General features: G+C 42.6%; 1 protein-coding gene across 3 annotated transcripts in view; it reads right to left on the bottom strand.

Moving 5' to 3' along the window:
- ADAMTSL1 (ADAMTS like 1) overlaps positions 1 to 19,096 on the bottom strand; it is a 943,111-nt gene that overhangs the window by 59,690 nt on the left and 864,325 nt on the right. For all 3 annotated transcript variants that reach the window (XM_075594935.1, XM_075594947.1, XM_075594940.1), the window contains 4 exons: positions 14,947 to 15,157; positions 9,647 to 9,826; positions 8,400 to 8,553; positions 6,439 to 7,576 (listed from right to left, as the gene is read on the bottom strand). In XM_075594935.1, the coding sequence (XP_075451050.1) occupies positions 6,439 to 7,576; positions 8,400 to 8,553; positions 9,647 to 9,826; positions 14,947 to 15,157 (1,683 nt within the window). The remainder of the gene's footprint in view (positions 1 to 6,438; positions 7,577 to 8,399; positions 8,554 to 9,646; positions 9,827 to 14,946; positions 15,158 to 19,096) is intronic.

The following is a 19,096-nucleotide window of genomic DNA, read 5'->3' as shown; positions in this document are numbered from 1 at the left end:
CCTCCTCCACCCACAAAACACACACTGCAGCACCCACTCTGCATCCACAAAACACACTAGAGACACACACCAACCAACAAAACAGACTCTGTCACCTCTACATCCACAAAACACACACCAGCAGCCCCCTCTCTACATCCACTGCAGCCCCCTGTAAACCCACACACTGTAGACACACACCAATAAAACACTCTGCACCCCTCCTCCACACACAAAACACACACACTGCAGTTTCCCCTCCCTCTACAAACACAAAACACACACACAACAGGCATACAGCAACAAAACAGACTCTGCTGGCCCCCGTTACATCCACAAAACACACACCAGACACACAAACCTTTCCCCTCATTCTCCTGTGCACTTTTCCTTTAGTCGGAACAGCTCTGAGACAGGGCAGGGCATTGGTCAGGAGGCAGGAACAGCTCTCAGACAGGGCATTGGTCAGGAGGCAGGAACAGCTCTGAGACAGGGCAGGGCATTGGTCAGGAGGCAGGAACAGCTCTCAGACAGGGCATTGGTCAGGAGGCAGGAACAGCTCTGAGACAGGGCAGGGCATTGGTCAGGAGGCAGGAACAGCTCTCAGACAGGGCATTGGTCAGGAGGCAGGAACAGCTCTGAGACAGGGCAGGGCATTGGTCAGGAGGCAGGAACAGCTCTGAGACAGGGCAGGGCATTGGTCAGGAGGCAGGAACAGCTCTCAGACAGGGCAGGGGATTGGTCAGGAAGCACTAGCCAGGCAGTAACTCCTCCCGCTCCCACTGTGAACACAGCTCAATGGACACAGTTGAGATGAGGAGGGAGAGAGTGTATGTGTAGCTGCAAAGTAAGTGTCTGTCTGCAGAGTTTGTTTGTAGCTGCAGTTTCTGTCTATCTATTGTGTGTGTGTGTGTGTGTGTGTGTGTCTCTGCTGCTGCAGAGTTTGTGTGTGTCTGCTGCAGTGTGTGTGTGTGTGTGTGTGTGTGTGTGTGTGTGTGTGTGTGTGTGTGTGTGAGCTGCAGAGTCTGTGTGTGTGTGAGCTGCAGAGTCTGTGTGTGTCTGCTGCAGAGTCTGTGTGTGTGGCTGCTGCAGTGTGTGTAGCTGCAGAGTTTGTGTGTGTGTGTGTGTGTGTTTGTGTGTGTAGCCGCAGATTATGTGTGTGTGTATAGCTGCAGTGTGTGTGGTGCTGTTGTGTTGTATGTGTGTGTAGCAGCAGCAACAGAGTTTGGATGTAGCTACAGAGTTTGTGTGTAGCAGTAGTTTGTGTTGTGTGTGTGTGTGTGTGTGTGTGTAGCTTGTTTGTGAGTGTGTGTGTGTGAGAGAGAGAGAGAGAGAGTCTGCTGCAGAGTTTGTGTGTGTGTCTGCTGCAGAGTTGTGTGTCTGCACGTGTGTGTGTGTGTGTGGCTGCTGCAGAGTGTTTGGCTGCTGCAGAGTATTTGTGTGTTTGTGTGTGTGTAGCTGCAGAGTGTGTGTGTGTGTGTGTGTGTGTGTGTGTGTGTGTGTGTGTGTGTGTGTGTGTGTGTGTGTGTGTGTGTGTGTGTGTGTGTGTGTGTGGTTTACTCTTTATATATTTCCTGGATTCCCCAACTATACAAAGGTGCAATTTTAACTAACAATGAATTATTTCCTAAGAGAAGCAATTTATTCCACGTTGAGCACTGGCAGAGAAGAATCTTCTCTATCTATTTCTATACTACATTGAGCCTATAATAGTAATAATCCCCTCAGAACAGGGCATTACTGGCCAATAATGCCCTGGCTGGGTTAAAGTCCCTCGGCTTCGCCTTGGCCTTCAATTCTTCCAGTAATGCCCTGTTTTTCTGGGATTATTACTTAATCATAGGCTAAAGCTGTAAAACTCCGGCCATTATTGAAATCCCTGCTCTCTGATTGGTTAAAATTGCGGTTATTATTCATTCAGTAATGCCCGGAATTTTTGGCAGCTTGCCAAGGGGCCTATGCAGAGAGCAGCGCTATTTCAAAACTCGCCATTTTTTGGAGAAAATCGCGCAGAAAACAGCAGAAAACGGCGAGTTACGAAAAACGCGCCAATTTTTTTTTTCTATTTATAAAACTCGCCTCGCGGCTGGCGAGAACCTCCATCTCGCCAGTTTTAAAAATATCCGTATGCAGAGAGGCGCGAACGGCATCTAGCGGCTGTTCGCGCCAATAAAATGGCGCGATTGTCTCCTTTTTGCCTCGCCAGGAAAAGTTGGCAAGAAGCTGCCGCTCGCGGCCATAGCAAAGGGAAAAAAAAGGCGCAAATTTTTTTTAACACATTTCTACAGCGCGCATCTCGCCAATTTAAACTCGCCACACGCATTCATGTTAAACATAGCAGAATTCGCACATTTCTGCATATGGAGAATAAAACTCTCCAAAAAAGCTACTTTTTATAAAACTCGCCATTTTTAAAATTCGCTGCTCTCTGCATAGGCCCCCAAGTGTTTATTTATAGCCAATCAGCTTTTCCTTTTTTCAGAACAGCTCTCAGACAGGGCAGAGGATTGGTTAGGAAGCAGCAGCCAGGCAGTGACTCCTCCCCCTCCCTCCGTGCACAGAGACGTTCAGTTGAGGAGGGAGAGAGTGTATGTGTAGCTGCAAAGTAAGTGTCTGTCTGCAGAGTTTGTTTGTAGCTGCAGTTTCTGTCTATCTAGTGTGTGTCTTCAGAGTTTGTGTGTAACAGCAGCGTGTGTGTGTGTGTGTGTGTGTGTGTGTGTGTGTGTGTGTGTGTGTGTGTGTGTGTGTGTGTGTGTGTGTGTGTGTGTGTGTGTGTGTGAAGAGCTGCAGTGTGTGGTGCTGTTGTGTGTGTGTGTGTAGCAGCAGCAGAGTCCGGATGTAGCGACAGAGTTTATGTGTAGCATCAGTTTGTGTGTTTATTTGTGTGTGTGTGTGTGTGTGTGTGTGTGTGTGTGTTTAGAGCTGCAGTGTGTTGTATGTGTGTGGAGCTGTTGTTTGTGTGTAGAGCTGCAGTGTATTGTGTGTGTGTGTACACAGAGGGGGCGGCAGTGTGTGGATATAGATAGCTGCAGTGTATGCGTATATAGAGGTGCTTTAATGTATTTACCATTTTATTTTAATAAAAAAATCTATATAACTATACAAAAGTGTCTATTATTTATGAAAAAAGCCTACATTCAGACTATAATAGTAATAATCCCCGAAGAACAGGGCATTACTAGCCAATAATGCCCTGGCTGGGTTAAAGTCCCCCGGCTTCACCTCGGGCCTTCAACTCTTCCAGCCAGGGCATTATTGGCCAGTAATGCCCTGTTCTTCGGGGATTATTACTTAAATAATGCCCTGGCTGGAGGAGTTGAAGGGCCAATGCAAACTGAGGGCCTTTAACCCAGCCAGGGCATAAGTGGCCATTAATCCCCTTTTCCATGTGGATTATTAATAAAATAATAGTTTGCATGTATGTGTTGCATTACTTTTCTCTAACAATAAAAACATTCCTGCTCAGTCTTCCTTTGGTGGCACAAGGAGGCAAATGGAGATGAATTGCCCAAGGTCGCATCTGCTTCCATGTCATTGCTGTCAGACTCCTTTACTCACTGAGCCACTTCTTCAGCCCATATGTATACCGGATATACATATAACATAACAATTTCAAAATGTAATAAAGAGCTCATTAACCCCTTCAGTAATTGTAACATGCCCAGTTAATATAATGTGATTGTGTTGAGTGATCTCCCCATGCTATGTTAAAAAAACAAAAACAAAGTCAGCATTGTGTGTTTGTACTGTATGTTTATTTGCTCTGAATTTATGATTTAAATAAACGTGATATTTTTTGGAAGCAGAAAATCTTATAGACTGGCAAGATCAGATTTCAACCCCTGCTACTTATTGCCTTGTCAAATTATACAATACTGCAACTACTAAAATAGGCTCCGTGGATTGTTATTGGGTAAAGCAGAGGCTTCCACCAACAGGTCAGGATTTCAGGATATGCCTGCTTCAGCGCAGGTGGCTCAGCTGAAGCCTCAGCTGAAGTAAAGGGATCCAGTTTAATAAAGATACCTCTTTGATAAAGCACTACCCAACGCGAAACGCGTCAGGGAGACTCTCCGGGTTGTCCGGTTTTTTTAAACTCATATGCCAATAAAGATTTTTGTAGATTTCATCAGCTCTCCAGCCCGTTCGTCTTTTTCAAGTAGCTGTGCACCCCCATACCGGTTTGTTCTTGGCTTTCTGTTCTTATGACTCAAAACTCAGCACAACTCTGATTTTTCAAACCGGTTGCCCCTTGTTTAAAAAGCTTGTGCTCTGCTACAGTCACAATACAATTTTTGTATGACTTGGGTATGAGGTATCGAATAACTGGTATAATTATATATAATTATGCCATTATAACATAACATAATAATTATGTAATTGGGCTCTTATAGGAGACCTGCATTTTGACATACTCTCTAATACACTTCCTATATTTACGGTGTTATTTAATTCAAACGACCACTTTTCTGTGAAATGTTTCTTTTTTTATTCTTTGTCAATTTTGGGATATCGGTTTATTTGGTATGTGATATATTTACGTTTTTCATATGTACGTACAACTGATTGCCTGTTTCATTAAATAATACAAAAATCATGAAAAATAAATAAACAAAAAAAAAAACACAACTATTTTTATAAGGCCGTTTGACCACATTAGGTAAACATAAAAGCATTATATTTGTGGCAAGTTCAGCAGGGGGTGCAATCTGCCTGTACTGACAATGTTTTTGCTGGAGACATCCGCCAGGCATTGATCTCTTGACAGTTAAGGCTAAATAAATCATGCCTCTTCTTGAGCACTGCAAACATTGCTATTATTTACACTGCTAAATAAATCATTATGTGAAAAAGAAGCGCCAAGTCTCAAAAGATGTATCAATCTTCTATCAAAGTAAACAATATATAATTATTATTACTGAATAAATCATGCCTTCACTTGACACTTCATAGGAGAACTGCAGCACTTGGAAATTAAATCCAGACCCGACACAAGGCCAAGCATTTCCAGGGCTAACATAGTGAGTTGTTTTTAGATATCCAATCTTGGGCTCACACAGTAATGCATAAATATGGAATGCTGGTTCTGCTCTGCACAAGGAGACAGGGCAGCCAGACTGCACATCTATAAACGCATTGCCGGTCACCCCCAAACTCAAATAGCACCAACTGTGAGACTGAGACAAACTCCATCTTGAGGCAGATCCCATCCCACAAGGAGCAGTCACATTTACCTTTCGTTTCTTCTATGTCCCTTGTTCCCTCTAGATAGTAAGCTCTCATGAGCAGGGCCCTCCCTCATTTACCTTTTGTATCTGTTTGTGCGTCGCTGCAGAATATTGTCGCTCTTTATAAATAAAAGGTTATAAAAAGTGATATGGGTCAGACATCATTTGCACAAAAAAAAAAAGGAGAAAGGGGCGAATGCGCAGTGCACATCCTTACAATAAAATGCCTGGAAAATGAGCACAGTGAACCTTTTTCAGTCTCATGTGCTATTGAACTGTAGCTTTGCAAACTGCATTACATATATCTAACCCCTGAATGTTCAGACTTCCTATTGCTGCTCTGTATATCTGAGAATGTACTGTACTTACATAGGAGGCTGACACTAAGCCATAGCATCGATTTCTCACCATGAAAATTGTTCACCTTCCAGCTGTTCAAGCTGAGGCACAATTTTAACTCCTTCTAGCCTTTTGCTTAAGGTTCACAGCATGAAGAGAGCAATACATTACAATCATTTCGGGTGTGTTTTGCAGCCCTGAAATTCACATCCTAGTAATCATGTGAAACAGTCAAAGGGAGTGGAAACAGAACAAAAAAAAGGGAGTGGGAAGTCTTAACTCTTAACTTGTATTTTTAATATTTATTGTTTACACTTTCTGTGAGTTTTAAGAGGTAATAATCCAAGCAAGCCATTTCTCCCCCATTATTTTTCATTTTTTACTTGGAATTGAAGTAGGGGGTCTCCGGAGCTGAACCCCAATTAATTGACCCTCCTGCTTTCAGAGATACAGACCTCCATAGGGGTTGCCAATAGTTGCTCTGGCTCGGCTACCAGGGTTCACATAATGGCCGCTTTTCAAAACTCCTGTGCCCTGCGGACCAATAGGAAGCTGTGATGTCGTCCAGTGCGGCTTCCTATTGGCCCACGTTATGCAGGAGCTTTAAACTTGAAGGAGATACTGGCACCACCTTCTGAAGTAAGTATCCCTGGAAGCAAGAGGTCCCCTGAGCTGAGATTAATGGGGTACAGCTCAGGATACCCCCTGCTTCAATCCGATGTATTAAAAAAAAATAAGAAAATAAAAAATGGCTTGGATTGGTCTTTTAATAATATATTAAGAAAATCACAAATCTGTTAACCAATCCAAAGATGAATTAAATACATAAAAAGACTAATTATGTGGAAAAAATAAATAGAATGGAACCCAATAATAATGTCACTTTGCTTACCTGTAGCCGTATTTCACCTCCTCGCCATTCTTTGCCCAGCTGATTACTGGCTTTGGGTTCCCACCTGCTTCACAATGAAGCAGTACACTGAGTGTCCCACTGGCCAGGGCCACAGTCTGTCCAATGTGGGTGACAACCTCTGAGGCTGAGAACTGTTGAGCCGCTGATATCTTCCGTAGAATAACTGGTTTCCTGAGGGTATGGTAAGAGATGTGCTCAGACTCTTGAGGCTCAGATACTTCTGCTTCCATTGATGAATCCCTCCATGAACTAGAGAATCCAGAAACAGGTTTGTAGAATGAGTGTCCTGAGGTTCCTAGACTAATCCGTTTACCCTCTATCTTGAAGACAGGGGGCTCACGGCTTTCCAGATGGCTACTCATCAGATCTTGAGCTAACTGTAACACAAGGTGTCTGCTATAGTTCTCTCGGAGTTCCACAGGTTGTTGGGATAATGATTTAATGATGTCATCCAAGCGCTTTAGATCGGTGGCAAAAGTGTATGGTAAAGAGTGCTCCAAAACATGGTCTTCCTCAGACGAGGCATTTCTCTCAAAGGATTCTTGGGGTTCCGACAGATCCACGTTTCGGTCAGACCACACCTTTTGAGCTAGAAGACGTGAGACAATGTTATCATACCGACTGCTCGGATCTGCTATTTGCACTTGCTTTTCAGTCTTGCTTCTGTTAAAGAGATTTCCACTTTGCTGCTTCTCTGGGCGATTATAGGCTTCATTTTTCCTGACTTTCTTTATGGCTTCTTCTTCCCTGGTAGTAGAAGATTGGGAGATGATTTTATTGTTCTCCCCAATGAGCTTGATGACAAAATGCTCTTGGCTAAGTCCCGCCATACATGTATAAACTCCTGTGTCTATGGGTTTAAGGTGATGGATTTTGATGTAGCCATGTTGTGCCACGGTAACATGCTCTGAGCTGATCAGCTGCTTTCCGTCCTTTTCCCAAATGATCAGTGGCTTACGGAACCTGCGCACAGGACAGCTCAGTACCAGCGAGGTCTTGGGAAGCAGGTAAGCATATCCACCAACAACTAGCTGCAGCTTCTTCTGCTTTCTGGCCTGAATATATATTTTCCTCATTCCCGTGATGTGGGGGTTCTGTTTCTGCCCCAGCCTGGGTCCTAACAAAAAAATGTAATGTTGATTACTGTGTAAAAATTATACATTGGATGCATACAAATAATGCATATACATGGTTGAGAATCAACCTCAAGTAGAAGGAGTCAAGCAATGCAGGAGAAAAGTGTAAAAGATAAGGACAGCACTGACCACAAGTAAGAAGGAAGCTGATTGAAAGAGAAATAAGACGAGCTCTTCTCACGCACTGCAATTGTAGGCAGTGTGGCTGGTGTAATACACAGGCTAGTTTTAAATTTAAGCCCAATTAAGCCTTTGGCCTGATGTTCATGTTCTAACAGTATTGATGTGACATCACAAACATCTGTAATAAGAGCCTGCTATTAATTTTAAGCCACTACATACTAAGTAAATCAGAAGTGAAGTGCCTTTGGCAACATGGCACTTGTTCCAGCAATAAGTATGATTCTAAGATAGTTTAATGATCACTTAAAGTGTTGCTTCCTTTCTGAACATTTTCTTTACTTTGGAACTATTGGTAGCTCCAAACTGAAGACATAAAATGTACATTGAATTTTAGAGACAATGCAGTCTTATAATTTGTAACAGTGCCAATGGCGGTAAGAAACATTAAAAATGAAGAACCGGATTCATTATTCTCCATTGACTTGAATTGCAGTTTTCATCCGATTGTGGTGTAATCGGCCACTTCGGTGGACTATATATTCAGGCCCAAAGCCTTTTTTCCCCAAAAAGAACGCAAAATACACATAAGTTTATTAAACAACACAATATCAAATTCAATAGTAGAAAGAGCTGAAGTAAAGAGGAAACCAAGAGTAACACGCATCATGATACTGTAATTACTTGGGCAAGATGCTAATGAGCAAGGTCGGGCCAAGCGATGGAGAGGTGAGCCTGAGCACCAAGAGGAGTTCACCACAACGTAGTCCCCAGTTTTCAACTTCTTCTTACAAACAGCACTTTGGATTTCAGTCCCCTCTCCACAGGTCGCCGAACACTACAATTCAGAATGAAACATATGACACTATTTCTACATATTCAAGAGTCTATGCAGATTGTTTAATATCAGCGAACACAGATTACATTTATTCTCGTTCCCGCTCATTTCAATCAACACTTTATAATGTCAAATTCATCCCCTCCTCCTACTTGTCTAGTGTAATCTATGATATTAGGGATTTCAAGAATGATTATTCTCTCATGCGAGAACCTTCAGATGAAGCTGGCATGTTACTTTAGATTTTAAATGTTTCCTATGTGTACACATTTAAAAAAAAAAAAAAACCCTACACCGGGATGATCTTACGTCAGTATGTTATGATTTCAGGGCCTCGTGCTTTCAGTGAACTGTAGTGTTTTTAGGTTAGCGGCCCATTCATCTCTAAAATGCCCTCAAAGGAAAATCATGCATGTTAAAGTAAAATCACTGCATTACTGTACAGCAATCTATCAAGCTTATGCGCCTCCCTTAGTAATTATGCTGTGCAGGACAAACTACCAAGTATTTAGGTCACTTACCTTTATGGGACATAACAGGCGGGAAAAAAAGGACTGCTAAGCTATGTTACTAAGCCAGTAAAATAACGGATATTGCAATCATTTGTCAAACATAACCATATGGTATAAATCTATTATTCCCCTCCCCGCACTGCCATGCTTGTAGTAATTAACGTTTATTTATCGGTGGCGTTAATTACCGCATAGCGATTGGCATTTAAATATCTCACCCGGTAAAATGTTGATGACCGTGGCCATATTTATCTAGACCTGTGGGACCAAACTAGTAGAAAAATAGACTGGTAAGCGATGTTATTAAGTCAGTCAAATAACAGATATTGTCATACTGTACCACTCAAACAAAAACTTCCAAACTTCTCATGTTGCCAAGTTAAGAAGTTTCAGTATTCTGCTATTCAGCTAGTGTACTGGGTTTGAAACACACTGAAGAGGTTTAACTACAAAGCTAAAGCATGAAATATATGGACAAAATGTGTATAAAAAGTATAAATACAAATTCAATCTTCCAATTAGTGATGAAGAACGTAGATTGAACGTAGGAATCTCCACTACAGCATTAAGATGGAGTGTACCTGAGACCAGTCTGTTAGATACCACGCCGCTGGGCAGTCCTCGTTCTTACATAGCTTTTGGGAAATTGATTTCAAAGAGGAGCAAAAGGTATCTGGTAATTCCAAGATGCTGCCATCAGAAAGACGCTGCTTGCAGAGGACCTCACGTGTCTGAATGCCTCCTCCGCATGTTTGTGAGCACTGTGTGAAAGAAGGGAAATTACAGAGAATATAAAATAGTTATGTTAAGCATTGAAACACACAGAATACTAAAATGAGATGAGAAAGATAAGTACTGGAACTTAATATAATGCAAAAAAAGATAAAGCTGAAAAATAATAAAGCACTGGATTTATAAATGTTATTGCAACTGATGATGATATCATATGATAGTCTCCTTCTAATTTGCATTAGTGTGTATATAAAATTACTATGCATTTAAAGGAATTGTGATAGGTGTGCTAAAACTGCAGCCATACTGCGCACTGTATAAAGATAGTCTATACTCCAAAATAGGTAGGGTGACCATATTTGTACCAGCAAAAAATGGGACAAGTGCCACGCATGCGCAGCCAGCACTCGCCAACTGCGCAAGCATGAACGGCAAGCACCAACGTTGCATGTGTGAAGAGCGCTTGCCGATTGCGCATGCACGATCGGCACTTACCAGATGCTCTTGCACATGTGTGATCTACATTTGCCGAATGCGCGAACAGCATTTGCCTGTCGCTCATGCGCATGCGTGATCGGAGCTTGCTGGTCGCACAAGCGCACGAGCAGCCGGCGAGTGCCGAACGCACATATGCAAGAACAGCTGGCAAGTGTCGATTGAGCGGTTGGCAAACACTCTTCGCACATGTGCAGTCGGCGCTCGCAAGCGGGATGAAAACCAGGACAGCACCCACCCCAAAAAGTCGAGACCAGGACTGTCCTGGCTAATCCGGGACATTTGGTCACCCTAAAAATAGGTACACTAATATACCAGGTCACAAATTGCCATGGGTGCACAGCAACAGTGGATGCAGAGCCACAAGTACACCAAAAATAGAAAAAGAGGCACACCACTGGTCTTCCAAAGATTATAAAAGTTATTGCACAAGCATCAACGTTTCGGTCCACTTGTGAACCTTTGTCAAGATGTCAATTCTTGACAAAGGTTCGCAAGCAGATCGAAACAAAGGTATTAAGATTCGAGATTATCCATCTCTTCACCACCAAATGGGCCTGCAAAAGACTGCAAAGCAATTGCAGTCTCCTTGGTAAATGATACCGTTAATTGTGGCACATCACCATGCTCTTTTTTGTTGTTGTTGACAGCATGACATAACCCCACAAGAGCCAGGGTAGCCTGCAACACGTAGAGTTGTAGCGCCTTATAGGTCAGGCACAGAAGGGGTTAACACGTGTCTTTCTTCTGGCTTGTGTAAGGGTTTCTGGCACTGCGTCTCACCCTATTAAAAACAAAAACTGCTGAAAACAAGATAACCCCCCCCCCTGCTGGAGTAATCCCAAGAAATAACAAATCTTTAAATAAATACAGGTTTAAATTTATTGGGCTTCTTCTTTATCATCCTGAAGGCCATAAGCTTTGATTATAATAAACCCATCTGCCAAGAAATGGAAGGCTTTTAAATGCGTCCAGGCTTTCTCGCTTTATCCTCTCTTTCTTTTACTAGGGGATGAAAACTTAATTTAAAATCCTTTGTAGTGAAAATCGGTTAAAAGGCGATCTTTCACCTACTCGTGGCTGCAACAACAGACAGAACGGAGCGGGGACGCTGCAGACTCGAAATAAAGTCCACTTCCTAGTAAAAGATTTACAGGGGGAATTGTAGCAAAATTGGTTATGAGCAGAGAATGTCGTACAGTACATATGTTATAAAGGAAGAACAGCAATGAAAGGAGGGCTTTATGCCATACAGATGTAGGCATCTTCTCTAGCAGTTACTCCGAGTATACGACAATAGGTGCATTATAGTGCATTGTAATTACTTTCTAATATCTTGAAGGTTTTTTATCACGTGGTTTTAAATGACAAAACCACTGCTAATTATTTTGGCTAATGTTAAACTCTGCAGCGGAAAAACTGAGCAAATCATAAAAAGCGACCTCTATTTACCATATGTCAAAAGCATGTTTGAAACCGGTTACATCTAAATTATGCTGTATAATCAGACAATATCACTGTACACTTTCAACCTTTTAAAGCGTCTTCTACTGTATTTGAAGAATGTGACTCAAGTAACCTTATCAGCTGATGCCAATCAGTACTGCTACTAGCCCCTAATCTGGGTTTTAATGCACTTGACAACTGGCTGAGTTTACTGATGCAAACAAGAGAAAAAACTGTAGCAATAATACTAATACCTTTTATTTCCTATCGTGCTTTTCCACCAATGGGACTCAGAGCGCTTTACAATTACAGTATGGCGGTATTACAATTACAGTACGCAGCACTATACATAGGATTTCTACAGTCACAATTCCTGCCCAGATGAGTTTGCAATCTATGTTTTTGGTGCCTGCATTAAGCTGTCATGCAAGTCAACTACCGTTTTCCTGCTACCACGCTATATTCGGCACTATTACAGCTTAAAGCAGCAATCCTGTTTTAGTTTTTGAAGTGAAACTTGTTTGGTGGCACCTAGGGCAAAACTCCTTCATGGTGACGGAAGTGTGTAACGGAAGTGATGACGCCGCTGAACTATGTGTACTGGTAGTGTAATAAGTGAATTGTGCTCCCGTGCATGTGCAGAAACAGCCGACACTGCTCACACATGCACAGAAGCGGCTGTCGCCCACATGCGCAGAAGAGGCTGTAGCTGCTTGCGCATGCGTAGAGGCTCACACACGCATGCGCACAGAGACCGACACACACACTTCTCCCCATCCAGCTGTACAATGAGCACTTACAGACAAAATTACAGGACGCTCATTGCAACTAATAGGAAAAAGCTGCTTGTGCCAACGTTGTGCTGTGAGGGTTGGGGGCTGGGCGGGATTGGGTTCCGATAGCTTTTATCAATACCAGTGTAGCATATGCAATACTAAATATGATTGGGTGATCGCTGTCATTCCGTGATATACACAGGGCCCGGGTGTAGGGTTGGCTGGCAAGAAACTGTATAATATAACGTAGCTGGATGCTGAGGCTTTAATGAGATCAAGGGGGTGCGATTAAAAGCCAAAAGAAAACCCAACTCCTTTGTGTGTGTTCCAAATTACTCATCCACCAAATGGGTGCAAATGGCATTCATAGGAACAGCCAATCCATCACAGAAGAATTTTATTTACAAAACAAAATACGGGATGTGTGCCGAGCACACGCGCTCTAAGTGAAACTTCTTCGTGATTTGTCACTGACATTTTAATTATACTCTCAAAATACCATTTCACTGACAAAAGACAAAGAAGTTACACAATGTGAGGATTGGCGGATTTAAAGCTCTTGTGTCATGCGGGCCAATAGGAAGCCACAATGTCATCACTTGAGGTTTCCTATGGGCCCATGTGACTGGGAGTTTTAAACCTCCAGGAGCTGCTACCGGCCCGCCATACCGGGGTAAGTAACTCAGGAAGCAGGGAGTCCCCAAACCTGAAATTAATGTGGCTCAAGACCCCCTGCTTCCAACCTATTAAAAAAATAAACATGGTCTGCTGCTTTAATGTATAAGGCCTTAGACTTTTATATATCACATTAGAATTCTGAATCCTATATCTCCTTGACTAAAAGCTGCTACGGTATACCCATTTTCCAAATCGCCAGTGATGCAAAAGGAGCAAAGTTGACACAAAGACTTCAATATGCAAAGGCATGCAACACGAAATGGACACAGCCGGGGGGAAATTATTCAAAAGTGTGACATGCGTGATCATGCACAAATGGCCATTCAGAAGGCATATTGCATATTCCTGAATGTGTCTGTAAAGAGTCATTGGGGGACAAAGCCATTGAGGGAGATTACTTTCTAACTGCCATGGATTTTATCTTTGATGCATGATTGTGCTTTAGGGATTCTCCCCCATAATGTCTATTTGCAACCCTGCATACATATCTGTACAGGCACTCAGCTAAAAGGGGAAAACTAGACAGTATTCTGACAAATATTTTGTTTCACTATGTTTACAGTTTGTCTTGCTTTAGAAAACACGTACTATTCAATACTTCATTCAACTCCCTTACATATCAAACTCTGCTTCTGTACCAAATTGCTCTGTCAATTTTGTCTGTTAATTGATCATTATGTTTGATTACAATATCCAACAAAAGACTCAAGACAATGAAGGAAAAACTATGTGCAAAGGGTTGTAATAGTTCTCCAGTATGCAAACTCTTCTCTGTTCCGCACTTCTTATCCCCTATCTGCCATATATCCATCAGTGACTTTTGCCAAAAAGGCAGATCTTAATGGACTGCCATTAAGGAATTTCCTTTTTGTGTACACAAGTCAATCTTCAATCTTCATCTCCTTACTCACTGTTACAAGCCCGTCCCAACAGACATTTCCTTTCACTGATGTAGGATCCTTCATCTGGTATGGTAGAAATACAGAGTCAAAATATTATATGCAGTATTTGTAAGAGTCTTACAAACACTGTATACAATATTTTTTGTTTCTGCATTTCTGCCATACCTGATGACGGGCCCTGAGAGGTTCGAAGGCTGGTAACATACCAAGTACTTGATCCAATAAAAGGTATCAATAAAATCCTCCCTCCCCCTCCTTTGTTACTACATGGAAGAAAAGATCAACACGGCTACCCCCCCTTCTCTGCTTTCACTGATGTGCGCAGCCAAACACTGGTATGCAGGTACAGTACATGAAAACGGTCACATACACCAGTATTCACACACACCATTTTACTAACACAACAATTAACACAGAGACATGTACGCAGATTTACAGTACACAGGCAATCATACTTACAAGTAAAACCTCACGCTCACATAGAACAATCCATTCACACACTCAGTCAGTGAGTGGGTCTTCCCACGTGCTGATGTCAGAGAGAAATGAGACTCACAGTACTGTAAATAGGTAACTTGCAGTATCTTCTCATATCTTCAAAATCTTTGAACTGGATATCTACCTTATCTATGGACCAAGCACCAAGCAGAAGCTTAATAAAGGGTGGGAAAAAGTACTGAGTAGCATAAAAGCCTTATAACTGCCATCAGCTGGTTAGTAAGACAGAAGTAGCTGAACTGTATTGTTGGATCATTCTGTACTGCAGCAGCATTCTTGTTGTTATTAGCAGTAGCTACATACAATATCATTGTAATATAACTTTGCGTAAGGCTAATGCTTATTTCATCTCACCTGCTTCCATTCTGAAGGGTACCAGGCTGGGGGGCAGTCAAAGCGATTGCAGGCCTGCACTAAGGTGGGCTTAGGTTGCTGGCATAAATCCTCCCCCAAGACCACTGTCTCATTCGTCTCTCTGGACAGGAGATGAGAGCAAAAGACATCTCTGGTTTGCAGACCAACTCCACAAGTCAAGCTGCAAGTGCTCCAGTTTCCAATCTCCCACCTGTTAAAAATACAATAGAAACAGTGAGGTCTCAGTTCTTTGTCATAGTATTGTTGTTAAATTCATAGTTGCACATTTCAGTTAGCTTTTCATACATACAATGACAATACGGGAGTGCGCTGATTATAATTAGCCAACGTAAACGTCCCCTGAGTTTCCTTCAATAAGTACAGTGAAACCGAGATAGACATCAATTAAACTCCATTTATAGACCATTGTCCACTGTCATTCAGCCTAGCCACTCAGCAATTATGTGACAAGACTGATGAATGAAAACTAATGGAGTAACTGATGGAGAGTAATATGCTTTATATAATCAAAGAGGATAATAAACTGGAAAGTACAGTAGAGTTTACAAGTAAATGGTCTATCATTACAAATATACCTACTGTAGTAGTAGATGTAAAAAATCACAAATCAATTGACCGCAGGACCTAACTGCAATCACTATATCAAAAGAGATGCAGTTGGAAATGGTGCTACAAAAGGAAATGCTTAGAACATGAAGTACTGGTACTACAAGTACATTATACATACACAGCAATATGTTACTGCAATGAAAACATTTGATTTTTGAAAAAAATAAATCCAGAAACAAATATGCAATGGAATGACAATTATGTACCTAATCATTGTTTTAGTGTGTAGGTGGTGTATGCACGGGGTCCAAATATGACCGATTATATCCACGTATGAGATGTGTCTAGCGGTAATCTCTCACACATGTGCACTGTGGATGACTTGAATTTAGCACCATGTTCCTGAAATTGCACTTGTAGGTGACTAAGAACACATGTAGACACTAACTAGCTATCAGAGCTAAAGTGGAGGAAATTGCAACCAATTGTGCAAATGGATTACAGTAACTCACAAAATAATAGCTCCAACCTGACACAGTGCACAGCCATATAATGATATAAAGATAAGGCCAATTTGAAGTTGCCAGTCACATCCTGGAATTTAGACGGTGAGTGGAGTATTCGTGGGTTACGGCAGTGTTAAAACTTTTCTACGTTACTTGGATAAAGGGAACCATTTAAACCTTCAATTCTTCCCTCTACTGCTCCTATTCATTATGCAGTGATGCTTCTTCTGTCAGGAATGTCTTGGAGCCCCATCAACTTGGAGCTTAGAGCTTCCCTGATACAGTATGAAGGAGCAGCTGCACAGCGTATTGAGTAAAAGCCTAAAAGTTTAAACATATGAAAGCTGCAGTACACTCCCTGCTGGCCCTTACATTGATTTCAGAGGCCATTTTTTTTATCATCAACACAAGCAGAAAGCTAACATCAGCATTAAAATAGCAAGCCTGTCTACAGTACCTGGCTTTTTTTTTGTACTGTTGACTGGGGTTTTCGGGATCTTAGCTGCACTATTTTCAGCTCCAGGATCCCCTACAGTTTTAGTTGCCAATGTGTTCCTCCACTTTAGGGAAATCAAAATGGCCCACCAAATCTCCCAGGTCCCCCGTTCCAATAGGAAGCAGCAATGTCACCTGGGGGAATTATGCTGTGGCTTCTTATAAGATGACCGTTTAATGTCCAAGAAGTAATTCCGGCAACTAAACGGTTATCTTTGCAACAAGAGGGTCCCAAGAGCTAAACATAGTGTGGTTTATCGTGGTTTATGTGTCGGGACTGTAGCTTTACAGTATGTTAAAGGAGAGGAGCACCACTGTTACCCCTTATTATGCTTCCATTATAACTATTACTACAGTATGGCCACCACAAAGATTAAGAGGGGAAGCCCTCTCCATACTGTGGGTTTGTGTGTCATAGTAACCATTTGTAAACACACTCAAAAATGTGACATAGATTTTGCGAGGCACAATGAAGCCACAGGCATATGTTACTGACGGGAATACTGCTTTCCAATAAGAGCAATACAGCTATCAATCAAGGATACTTCATACAGTATGTGTGTGAATAAATTGCTGCTGCTGCTGCTGCTGTCAGTGGTTTGTAAAAACAAACTCTCCAGACAAGTTGCATTCACAGTTGTGTGTACAATGTGTTTGAACACTTTTTGCTGTTGGTACAAGAACCCATGGGAACATATTTATTCCGACCACAACTGGATAGAGCCCTAATTGTAAAGGACAATGCTTTTTCAGGTGGAAAATAATTCTCCTCGGGGCACACAAGACTGGAGGTTTCTGTCAGATACAAAAGGCAAATTGGAGGCAGAATGTATGCTTTGCTGCTCCAAGTTCTGCGCCCTGCGCATTATGGGGAGTGTCAATGGGAGGAGTTACACGATGCACAGGCTAAAAAGATATGTACTGGGTTAATGCGTCTGTGCCCATTTTTTATCTTGTATTTGCATTTTAAAAAAACAGCCAAGTCTGAAGTGCTTTAACCTATTCTGGGTAACAATTTGCCTAACGTACAAAACTCTTTTATATTTAAGGTAAACGCAAGCAAAAAATAGAGCAACATGTCAAAACAAACTTCTATTTGCACTTTCTTTATACTGACACAGCTCTCCTCATATAGAAAGAGGCATTCTTTGTATGTTTAATGGGATGCAAGCCTGGATTCCTCTGCTCATCTACCGTAAGGAAGATAACTCGTCATTTCCTTTAACTCTGCTACTGTCTACAGCAGGGCTGTCCTACGCGGGATATGAGGAGAGAGCTGGTGTGGGGGAGGGCCCTGTGCTGCCTCTTCCATGCTGCTACCACACTTGAATGCAGCAGCAACTTTCGCAAGGCTTGTCGGGCCAATAGGAGCGCCCTGTTAGCCTTTGTGTGGGATCCTGATGCAGTCAAGTGTCTTAGGTTACACTTATAGTGACGGCGATGGGCGTGCGAACATGTGATGTCCCACGTCGCTATAGCGATAGTTGCACTTTGGTTCAGGAGATCTCGGGAGGCGACAGGGGGTGTGGCGGAGGCGTGGCTGTGAGCAATTCGCCCTCATTGGCTGAACCGCTCACATGACGCCGACGACACGTTGCCGTCGCTCTCCAAGACATGGGCACTATGGGCACACGCGATGGACTTCAAGTACTTGTGATGGCGCGCCGTCGCCGTAAGTATAAGCGCAGCCTTAGTAGCATGGAAGCGGCAGCATAGGCACCTCCCCCACACCAGCTCTCGCCTCATGCCGCCTCACCCGGAAAGAATGTGTGTGTGAGTGGGGGGGGGGGGGTATTAAGATTGTGTGTGTGGGGGGGGGGGTATTAAGAGTGTGTGTATGGGTATTAAGAGTGTGTGTGTGTGGGGGTGGGAGGTATAAATGTGTGTGGGGTATTAAGAGTGTGTTTGGGGGGTATTAAGAGTGTGTATGCGAGGGTATTAAGAGTATATGTGTGTGTGTTTGCTGGGGGGTATTACAAGTGTGTGGGGGGTATTAAGAGTGTGTGTGTGAAGGGTATAAGAACATGTGTGTGGGTATTAAGAGTGTGTGGGTGAGTACTAAGTGTGTGCGTGGGGAGGATTGTGTGTATGTGTGTCAGGGTATTAAGAGTATGTGTGGGGTTGGTATTAAGAGTGTGTGTGGGTGGGAATTAAGAGTGTGGGGGGTGATTAAGAGTGTGTGTGTGTGTGCGTTTTTGTGGAGGGGGTTATTACAAGTGTGCGGAGGGTGTTAAGAGTGTGTTTGTGGGGCTATTAAGAGTGTGTGGTGGCATTAAGAACGTGTGTGTGGATTATTAGGAGTATGTGGGTGAGTATTAAGAGTGTGTGCGGGTTATAAAGAGTGTGTGGCGGGCATTAAGAATGTGTGTGGGGTATTAAGAGTGTGCGTGGAGGGGTTTTAAGAGTGTGTGTGTGGGAACATTAAGAATATGTGGTGGGGGTATTAAGTGTGTGGGGGGTATAAAGAGTGTGTGGGGGGGTATAAAGAGTGTGTGGGGGGGTATTAAGAGTGTGTGTATGGGGGTATTAAGTGTGTGTCTGTGGGGGGGGTATTAAGAGTATGTGTGGGGGATATTAAG

Source organism: Ascaphus truei, chromosome 1 (genome assembly GCF_040206685.1).
Source record: "Ascaphus truei isolate aAscTru1 chromosome 1, aAscTru1.hap1, whole genome shotgun sequence".
NCBI classification, from domain to species: domain Eukaryota; kingdom Metazoa; phylum Chordata; class Amphibia; order Anura; family Ascaphidae; genus Ascaphus; species Ascaphus truei.
Note: the sequence above shows the minus strand (reverse complement) of the source record. Positions and strands in the feature narration are given on the sequence as shown.